The 11084-nt window shown below is 34.5% G+C and overlaps 1 protein-coding gene across 1 annotated transcript in view; it reads left to right on the forward strand.

The window, feature by feature from the left end:
• The window catches only part of LOC109503974 (protein phosphatase 1L), a gene marked incomplete at its 5' end in the record, with an annotated part of 117456 nt that extends 112502 nt beyond the window's left edge, over positions 1-4954 (forward strand). The window contains 2 exons of the mRNA XM_025298659.1: positions 3507-3704; positions 4859-4954. Coding sequence (XP_025154444.1) covers positions 3507-3704; positions 4859-4954 — 294 coding nt within the window. The remainder of the gene's footprint in view (positions 1-3506; positions 3705-4858) is intronic.
• Between the last annotated feature and the right edge of the window lie 6130 nt (positions 4955-11084).

Here is an 11084-nt window from a genome sequence, read left to right on the forward strand (position 1 = left end):
CACTGAAGAGGACAATCTGAAAAAGTTCGGGTCAAGCTCAATTCGTCTCAAAGCCCATTGACAAAATTCGACACGGCGTAACCTGTCTGGTTCTGTCAGACTTTGATGCAACATTATCTGGTAGGGATGATATTTCGTCGCCTTCTAAATCCAGTGTGCGGTTGACCGTACAACTCCCAAGTAGCGTCCCATTTCCCGAAGACTTACTTCGGGATTAAGATTAATCATCGCAAGAACAGCAATGTTCCGTATACCAAAGTGATCAGCAACATCTTCATTGACGTTCCGGCGACGTCTTTTATGCACTAGCTGTCCACATCGAATCCTTCTTCCTATTTTCAAAATAATCATCGCCGACGGGTATCGACGTTGAAGAAATCGGCAACGATAAAGCAACACAGCTTTGCGATAATTTCGTTCACATTCTCCTAAAGCAAGAATAATATCAACAATTTCGTTTGGGGTAAAATGAAGCATGACGTAGTCCAAATCTTTTATCTCACAAAAGTAAAATGTACAGACTTGCAGTCCACACGACAAGGATGTGATATCCTGCACGATAACTTTACTGACAGGGGAAGTGGCATGGAGGTGATTCCCGAAGGAAAGTAAACTATGATATATCGACGGGGAGCGACCTCCCCGTGGTGTACATCGGATAATACGAATGCCGATGATATGTTAACTTTGAAGCTTCATATCTTGGGAATGGCTTACGCAAAAGACAAAAGTAGGTAGTGTTTTGAAAACACCTCGATAAGGGCTATAAGAATATGCAATAAAAATTTGATATTTCATTTAGGATTTTAAGGTTGACCTTTACATGACCTTCAAACGACATCCAAGGTCAAACCAATCTCACCGTCAGATATCTCCCTCTGAACCCTATATCTTTTGTTTGAAATATTTTTCAATAAAATCATTGGTTTGCGAAATATAGCAATGTAAATTTAAAAATTGGACACCTTGTATAGAGTGTTTCAATACGCATGATTATCCTTTGGCGGTGTGAAAGAGAATGAAATTCTGAATCGAAAGTTCCTCTTCCATTTTTTCCTTCGACCATTAATAACAAAGGCTGTTTTCCAGCAAGGGTCACAGAAGCTACAATGTAACATTGTGTCCAACACAGAATGTTCAAACAATGACGAATATTACACTGCTCTACACAGCAAAAGTCTGAGTTGCAGCGTATCAATCATATCGATGCTACCAATATTTAGAAATATTTTATGTAACAGATGGTAACTATTTTTCTTCCTTTAGTACGAATATAATTTACAATAATAAATATATTTAATTAATGTGAACATAACCTACAATATATATATTGTTATATGTATTTTTATATTATACTGATTTATACAAATAAACATAATGGAACCTGTAATGAAAATTAAAGGGAGAAAGAGAAAATGTAACGAGTCGTGCTCATTCCCGGGTGAGCGTCAGCCCTTATCCGCTATGAGGAGTAGCTCGTCGGTGCCAAGGTTCGGAAAAAGGGAGAGATTCAGGTTCACACCTTAACTAGACGGTTCGTTGTATGAACAGTGGTTTATTGTTCCCTGTACAGAGTATTAAGCACGACTTAGGTAGCTAACACAACTTATAGCTAACGCGACCTATATCTACTACGACTGGTGTCTAGCGTGACCTACAACTAACGCGGCCCATATCTATTACGACTGGTGTCTAGTGCGATCTATAGCTAACGTGACTTATAGCTACGACGACTGGTGTCTACCGCGACCCATAGCTAATGCGACTCGTATCTAACGCGCGTAGCTCGCGGACTGGACGCGACTGCCGACCCGACACTCCGTCGGTGGGTCGCGATGCGTGCGACGGATACGGACGGCGATTGGCTATCTCGATATCGAGGTTGCTTCGAGAGGACTCTGACAAGAGCCGTTTCTACGTTCCTCGCCGATTCGACGTTTCCAATCGACGTCGTCTCCGCTTTCCTTCCTCGCGATGCAGAGGCGGGGAAGCGAATTTCGAGTGCGGGTGAGCCCGCACTAGACAAGGGAGCCGGTCATGAGCGCGGGAGTCTCGTGTTTGTGCGGTGCGGATGGCGTTATCAGGAGCTCTAAGATCGCCGATGGGAGGGTCTGGAGAGACGCGGGTGTTCCGTGTCTCTCGACCTGTAAGAGGAGCAGGATTGCTCGACGAGCCGGCTTTTGGGAGCCCCGAAGGCGTCGAGCGTAGGTCAAGGTCTAGGAAGCCCAAGAGTCTTCGAGAGTCACGAAGATCTTGCGCTGGCAGGAATGCCTGAGCTTCTCGCAGTGCCGACTTATATACCCGTCTCAGGTCTCCCACTAGCGCCTTCATAGTGATAGGGGAGGATTGCCCAGGAGGGGCTGTCAATGTCGTATCGGCTGATGGCGCCTAAAGGCGCCGTGTTCAGGAGTGTCTGGTGCAGTATTCGGCCCGATAGGTTTTTCTAGTGACGTTTGTATCGTCACAAAGATAAATATAAAAAAGATAATTAGGACTTTTTTCATTTATATATCTTGTTAAAATAAATTTCTTCATATATCATCCTCTTTCTACTTCCTTTCAGAACTATTTGTATGTAAACAATGCAATAATATAATTGCATTCCTTGCATTTTAAAATGTATTAATTACATTTTTGTAATTGCATAATGGATTTTTTGAAAAATTCTTATTCTTTTAATTGTTTTAGAATTATGTCTTCATTATATAGATCCGTAAGATACTCATAAAAATAAGAATGACAAACTGTAATGCACTCTGGTGTTACATAAGGAAACTAAATTGCGTTCCAACAAATACTTTACACGGTGTAGTACAATGTAATTTAGCGTTTCATAGCTGGAAAACGGCCAAAGTTATTAACGAAGAAAATCAACTAATGGCGCGCACGACTATCGTGCAATACCGTACACTAGCGTCGGACTCCGCCCTGTGCTGGCGTCGAATTTGTTTTTATCTGATAATATCAAATAGCTCATTTATCATCCATTTGATGAGCTTAAAAAGTGCCATTTTTTTCGATAAGCAGTTAACGAGATGTCTTAAGTTAAATATTGAAAAAGTTACCAAATTTTCCTTAAATGTATCTAAAAATATCTAAAAATATCTAAATATCTCAAAAAATATTAGGTAAATAAAAAAATGTTTCAGACAGAAGTTGTTCAAATTAATTGGTAAAAAAAGATTATATAATAAAGAGTTGGGGTTTCTAGTTAAGAAAAGTAATGATTAGTGAATATTTCAAAAGTGGTGCCATCTGTAAACAAAATGATATAGTTGTTTTATGCCCCCCCTTTAAACCATAGAACTTTTGTCTGAAACATTTGTTTCTACAATCAAAAATAGGAAAGTTATTGGGCTAGGTAACACATACTTAAAATGACTCACCCCGTTTGTCCAATATTTAAAACATTTTATTTAAAATATTTTTTGCAGTAGTAACTTTTGTATAGATAGACTGTGTATGTTATTGTATCTATCCTACATTACATATATTTTTTTATATAGGTGTCTAAGCTGCAATTTTTAGTTAATGACTCTGTGAATAACGGAGTAAAACTTAATTGGGAGTTAAAACAAGATTATATTGCAGCATTTGCTGTTCAAGGGCACAGAGCTCGGATGGAAGATCGTTTTGTAGTAAATGAAGATGTAAACAATATTGGAATTTCTTTGTTTGCAATATTTGACGGTCACGGTGGAGAGGTAATATTTTATCAAATTGTTGATTTAATCTTATTTTACTGCTTTATTTGTGATATATCATTCAATGGGATAAAATGTTAATTACAAGGTTAATGAACAAAGTCCTTATAATAGACAAATATAATGATAATGTGATGTACAAGGTGTGTGAGAAAAGTAATGAGACTGATTTTTTTATCTACCAAAGTTTTTATTTTTTTCAAACAACAATATTGTCCCCTTCAAAGTAGTTCCCTTCGGCAGCTATACACTAGCGGAGTTGTAGTTCCCAGTCTTGATAGCAGCGCTGAAAGGCGTCAACTGGTAGGGCCTTTAACATGTCGGTCACATTCTTTTGAATGTTCTCCAGAGTCCCAAAATGATGTCCTTTTAAGACATTTTTCAATTTCGGGAAAAGAAAAGAGTCACAAGGACTCAGATCAGGTGAATAGAGGGGCTGTGGAACAAGAGGAATGCCTCGTTGGTTTTTGAAATTGAAGGTCTTCCTGAGCGAGGTTTATCTTCAACGTGTTCTCGGCCTTCCAAAAATGATTTGTACCAGCGAAAAACTTGTGCTCTTGATAAGGAATGTTCCCCATAGGCCTGTTTCAACTTTTCAAAAGTCATATTCGCGGATTCCCCAAGTTTAACACAAAACTTGATGGCATAACGTTGCTCTAAATTCCGCTGTTCCATTTTCGTAACACACGATAAAAACACAACTTCACTGATGGTGCTCTCAAAAATCACGTGATGGCTGTACGGAGCTGGAATTCGGACTGAGCATCTGGAAGGGATGAACACACCGGTCTACACAAGTAGAACAACACAGCGTTGCCAGATCGCTCGCAGTGTTATCAGTCTCATTACTTTTCTCACACACCTCGTATATATTAAGTATCACAATATTCATTGTTAAATTTAACTTAATAATTACATAATTTTAACGAGTCCTCTTATAATCAAATGTTAGTAAAATACCGACAGTACACTAACAAATTCAATTACGAATGCCAGTAGATTTCTATTTACTATATTCATTATATTAATTATATTAAGCTTGTCTTTTTATTGTGTTTTTACTATATGTATTACATTAACTACATTTAGCTTGTTTTTTTACCAATTTTTTTATAATTTACAATATATAATTAACCGATATAATGTAACTACAGGAATGCGGCAGTTGCACGCATAACATGCTGTCACAACAGCACACAAATACTATGATAACAGAACATGGCAAGAATAGAATAAAGCATTTTACATGACTTTAATAGCAAAATGTTATAGAAATTGTATACAACGTACTGTCACGATATGACGATAGAAATATGATACAATATAATATGACTTTATCTTAAGAGAGAGAGAGAGAGAGGGAGAGAGAGAGAGAGGGAGAGGGAAAAGGAGAGAGAGAGAGAGAGAGGGAGAGAGAAAGAGGGAGAGAGAGAGAGAGAGAATGAATGAATGCATGAATGAATGAATTGAGTTTATTAGCTTTCTCAGCTATTGCAATACATATATAATTATATAAACTAATTTAACACTAACTTACGCTTAATATATGTTTCCTAAGTTTTCGTTTGAAGTGCTCCAGTCTCTCACAACACTTTATTTTCCTCGATAAACTGTTATACATCTTTATTCCATTATAGAACATACATTTTTGCGCATTGTTAATTCGAAATTGAATCGCAATATCCTCGCCCTGCCGTGTAAGCCTACCACTTATATTATCTAATATTTGTATCTTATTTCTCAAGTAACCAGGCAAGAGGCCTTTCATTGCTTTACAGATAAATATAAATACATGTATTATAGTATATCCTCTGTCTCACGAACATAAACTGCAACGATTGCAGCATATATTCAATCTCAGTATCCCGTCTACATTGCGTCTACAATGCGACTCTCATGGTCCGATTTTGCGCTACTTGTAACTTATTTAGCTGTGTTTCACCCATTCCGATTAATATAGTCGCACAATATTCAAAATGAGGCGCAATGATTGATTTATATATAATGCATTTTATATACAGTCTGTAAAGTAAGAGCGTGCACGGGTTAATGTGTAGAAAAATTTATTTTTAGTGATTTTTAGGTACATGGATTTGTTGTACTCCATGAGAAGAAAAATGCTGTACCACTAATAATGAGTCCAGTCACCACCGGCATTGATAATTGCCTGGCATCTCCGAGGCATACTTTCCACTAACAAGGAGATGACGCAACCTGTTTCATCGATTTCAACACGAGTCATAGCACACTCGATAGCTATGATGCCGTGTATAAACGCCCTAACATAATATGCGTGAATGCGTCTTTGTTTACGAGTAATTTGCAGTTAAAGTTTGGCTCGCGGAGCCGTGCCACACATATGGCACAAGTTACGATACTCTTTCACGAAGCCGGCGTGGCTGAGCAGACAGAGGCTCCCGCGCCGCGAACACTTTTGCGCCGCCGACGGCGTTCGAGTCCCGCCGACGACTGGTTCGTTTTTTTCGTATGTAAAGACATGTAATAAATATTTTTATATTGTTCTTATGTATAATTCCTTTTTTTGTTTCTACGCTATTAATCAAGGCTAATTAGGAGAGTCAGGTCTTTCAAATATGAACATAACTTTTTTATTAATTACAATAAAATGTTTTTTTCGTGTAAATCTATTTCGCATAAATATTTCGTATGGTATGGGAAAGAAATGGCCAGACAGTGATTATTTCGTGTGAGAGAAACCCGAGAGCCGTTAGAACCGTTACAAGTGGAAAGGAACCCTCTTCCCTTTCCCCTTCTCGCAGAGGGATTCTCATGTTTTGTGACGTGCTCGCTTCATTCTCTGGGCAGTCTTCGTAACGTGAACAGTGAAAAACTCGTGTTAAAAATGGAAACCACGTTTGTAGATGAAGCAACGATCAGCTATGTGCAAAATCTAGCAAAATGTGATATTACGAAAGAAGAGTTGACGGACGCAATAGAATATCTTCGAGGTAAATATATTGAATATGTGAGCAATGGAAAGATATATTTGTACGTATTGTTATTGGCCTTGTATACAATATCAATTATATTGAATTCATATTTGCAGATGTCCTGATACAATTTTCGTCCAGTTTTGTTGACAGTCGCGAGGTATTTTACAACGTCAATCAAATATGTTTTCCACCAACTATACATAGTCAAAAGTGTATTTGTGCAAAAAATTATGCGTTCATTACGTGCAGTTGGTGCAAAAAACTATTATGTTTTACATGCTTTTATACGGCATTCCATCCGCAGAGTTGCGACAGCATGACCACATTTTATAATACGTAACTTTGATTTGTGTGCCTTATATTTGTCTTATGTGTGTGTGTGTATGTGTTTTGATACGGACAAAAACATTTTATTGTAATTAATAAAAAAGTTGTGTTCATATTTGAAAGGCCTGACTCTCCTAATTAGCCTTGATTAATAGCGTAGAAACAAAAAAAGGAATTATACATAAGAACAATATAAAAATATTTATTACATGTCTTTACATACGAAAAAAAAAACGAACCAGTCGTCGGCGGGACTCGAACGCTGTCGGCGGCGCAAAAGTGTTTGCGGCGCGGGAGCCTCTGTCTGCTCAGCCACGCCGGCTTCGTGAAAGAGTGTCGTAATTTGTGCCCTATGTGTGGCACGGCTCCGCGAGCCAAACTTTAACTGCAAATTACTCGTAAACAAAGACGCATTCACGCATATTATGTTAGGGCGTTTATACACGGCATCATAGCTATCGAGTGTGCTATGACTCGTGTTGAAATCGATGAAACAGGTTGCGTCATCTCCTTGTAAGTTGACTGCGTATTCGTTCGGTAAAGATCTCCAAATGAGACGAATTTGTCGTGTCAGCTGCTTCAAAGTGCACACTCTTTTTCCTCGAAGCTTGTGCTTGAGATATGCCCACACATTTTCAATGGGATTTGCATCTGGCGACTGCGATGGCTAATCAAGTGTGACGATGCCAGACTGCTCTTTCCACTTGGTGCAAAGCTTGCTCCGGTGTTTTGGGTCGTTGTCTTCCTGTAAGATCCAGTCCTCGTTTTTTTTTATGAAGCATCGTTCAGCAGTCGGCAACAAACACTTCTCATAAATTTTAAGCATTAAGGTCGGGTTCCGCTTAAACAAATTCACAATTTTTTTTCCATATTCGGCGTCACTTTACCTATCGAGCCACGTTCTGGCAAGTCATCGACATTTTTGATCTTTTTATATTGTTGAACTCACTTAGCGACGAACGATTTTGACTTTCCCATGTATTTAGCAGCCACTGCATATGACATTTTTGGTCTTTTGGGGTGGGAACAAAGCCTCGTAGCGCGATGCATATGCGGCACTCATGGCGGTTAACGTGTTTCTCAGATTAGAGTTCGACGCCAACTGAATCTTTTGTGACAAAGCATTCACGACAAAGATTTCATCTATCGGCTCACAAAAAAACTAGGACGATATTTGAATCCAATTGCCATTTATGCCGTGCATGCTTTTACTTTACAGACTGTATCAACACACTACTACACAACCTATTCAAGAAACTTGTTTTTTTGCCTATATTCTTACTCATATAATCACAATGCTCATCCAATTTTAATTCCTTCTCAATAATTACCCCGAGGTATTTTATTTTTTCTACCTGTTCTATTGATGTCCCATCCAAACATTTAACCGTAATGCATACTTTCAGCTCACTCCTCGCCCCCCTCACAATCATATATTTTGTTTTACTCGCATTTAGTTTTAAACCATTTGCGTTTACCTATTTTTCAATTGTATTAAACATAAGGTTCATCTTTTGTTCGATTTCAATGAAATTCACACCAGTCATGTATAATATAGTATCGTCTGCAATAATTATACTAACTTTATTTAAGCGTTATAAATTTTAAAATATCACTTTCTATATTTTATTGCTACTACAACCTTTGAAAAGCTCAAACAATTTGAAGTTTACAGCGTACAAATTAGTATGCATGAATTGGGTATTGTATTAGAATAGTTAAACAAATTTATAAATAGCAAAGGTTATATAAAGTTATATGTACCAATTTTATATGTAACGTATTATGTTACATTTAATTTCATATAACCTTTATTATTTGTTATCTGATTCAACTATTTTTGGACGATATTTTCATTTATGTACTTATTTGTACAATATAATTCAATATTACATATGTTTGTACTTTTCAAAGGCTACGGTAACAATAAAATATAAAAAGTAATACGTTAAAATTCATTACGCTTAAGAAAAGTAATATGTTAAAATTCATTACGCTTAAAATAAAGTTATCGTCTGATAATATACAATTTAATGTGTTATAACACTCTGATGACATGCTGTAATTTATATAAAACTTACCTTTTTAAACAAAAAGGTAAAAAAACGCGCCAAGTACAAGCGCAACATGTATTGTGTTATTTTTAGAAATTTTAAACTCAAATTATTTTTTTAAGGCATATATGTGTACATAACATAAGTTTTTACAAGTAAAACTTATAATTACAATAAAACTCTACAACACTATTCTACTGTACAAAAGAAGTGATATATTAGAACAGTAGCGCCAATTGAGAAACCTAACATATATATATATGATTATTGTATATTTAATATTTTTAGAAATCTCAAATTCTAATTATTTCCTTTTTTAAGATATATATTATGTACATAATATAAGTTTTTCAAATAAAACTTATCAAATTATTTTTCTTTCAAGATATATATGTACATAAGCTTTTAAAAGTAAAAATTATATAGTATTATAAAAATTTAACACGTTTATTAATAGTGTCCAATATTTAAAAAAGAATATCTTTTTAAAGGTTATTGTTATTCAAGAAAAACCTAGCTACAAAAAATGTCTATGGCATAAATTTTTACAAGTAATTTTACAAGTAAATTTATCATTATTTATTAGAACACTGAGTTATATGATTATTTTACTTGTTATTGTAACAAATTAATTATTATAACAATGCAATAAAAAATATTTAATACAAATAATCTTGGCGCGGCTGCACCAAAAACTACATCGAAGATGTATGTACATAAAAGTCAAATTAGACATCATTGACATTTCGTCGATTATAATAAGAATAACACCTTTGAATAAAAAATATCAAAATATGTAGAATATATTCATATCCGATATCTATATTCTATAGTGAAGGTTTATAATTTAATATAATACTATGTAAACTTAAATAGAACATTACACTGTATATATATAGAGGGAATTTATAAATATATTTTATTATAATAAAAATGCTGTCATGTATGTATTATTTTAGTTCGATATAGTTTTTGGTGCAGCCGCGCCAAGATTATTTGTATTAAATATTTTTTATTGCATTGTTATAATAATTAATTTGTTACAATAACAAGTAAAATAATCATATAACTCAGTGTTCTAATAAATAATGATAAATTTACTTGTAAAATTACTTGTAAAAATTTATGCCATAGACATTTTTTGTAGCTAGGTTTTTCTTGAATAACAATAACCTTTAAAAAGATATTCTTTTTTAAATATTGGACACTATTAATAAACGTGTTAAATTTTTATAATACTATATAATTTTTACTTTTAAAAGCTTATGTACATATATATCTTGAAAGAAAAATAATTTGATAAGTTTTATTTGAAAAACTTATATTATGTACATAATATATATCTTAAAAAAGGAAATAATTAGAATTTGAGATTTCTAAAAATATTAAATATACAATAATCATATATATATATGTTAGGTTTCTCAATTGGCGCTACTGTTCTAATATATCACTTCTTTTGTACAGTAGAATAGTGTTGTAGAGTTTTATTGTAATTATAAGTTTTACTTGTAAAAACTTATGTTATGTACACATATATGCCTTAAAAAAATAATTTGAGTTTAAAATTTCTAAAAATAACACAATACGTGTTGCGCTTGTACTTGGCGCCTTTTTTTACCTTTTTGTTTAAAAAGGTAAGTTTTATATAAATTTTACTTGTAAAAATTGTATATACGTCACGTATATATACACCATTAATATGTAAATGTCATTAATTTATATTTGTAAATTATCTTCACCTAATTCGCGAATTACCTGCACTACTTGCGTTCGAATTTTTATAACGATATAATTTTTACTTTTAAAAGTTTATGTACATATATTATAAAAACTTATGTTACGTACATATTATGTACATAATATATATCTTAAAAAAGAAAATAATTTGAATTTGAGATTTCTAAAAATATTAAGTTAAGTATACAATAATCATATATATACAGGGTGTTTGATAGCTGATCATGCAGACGAAAGTTGGAGATAGATTGGGTATAGCCGAGAAGAAAAGTCATGTACCATAATGTCAAATTGGCAATAGTTAT

The sequence above is a fragment of the Harpegnathos saltator genome, unplaced genomic scaffold (genome assembly GCF_003227715.2).
Source record: "Harpegnathos saltator strain DR-91 unplaced genomic scaffold, Hsal_v8.6 scaffold23, whole genome shotgun sequence".
NCBI classification, from domain to species: domain Eukaryota; kingdom Metazoa; phylum Arthropoda; class Insecta; order Hymenoptera; family Formicidae; genus Harpegnathos; species Harpegnathos saltator.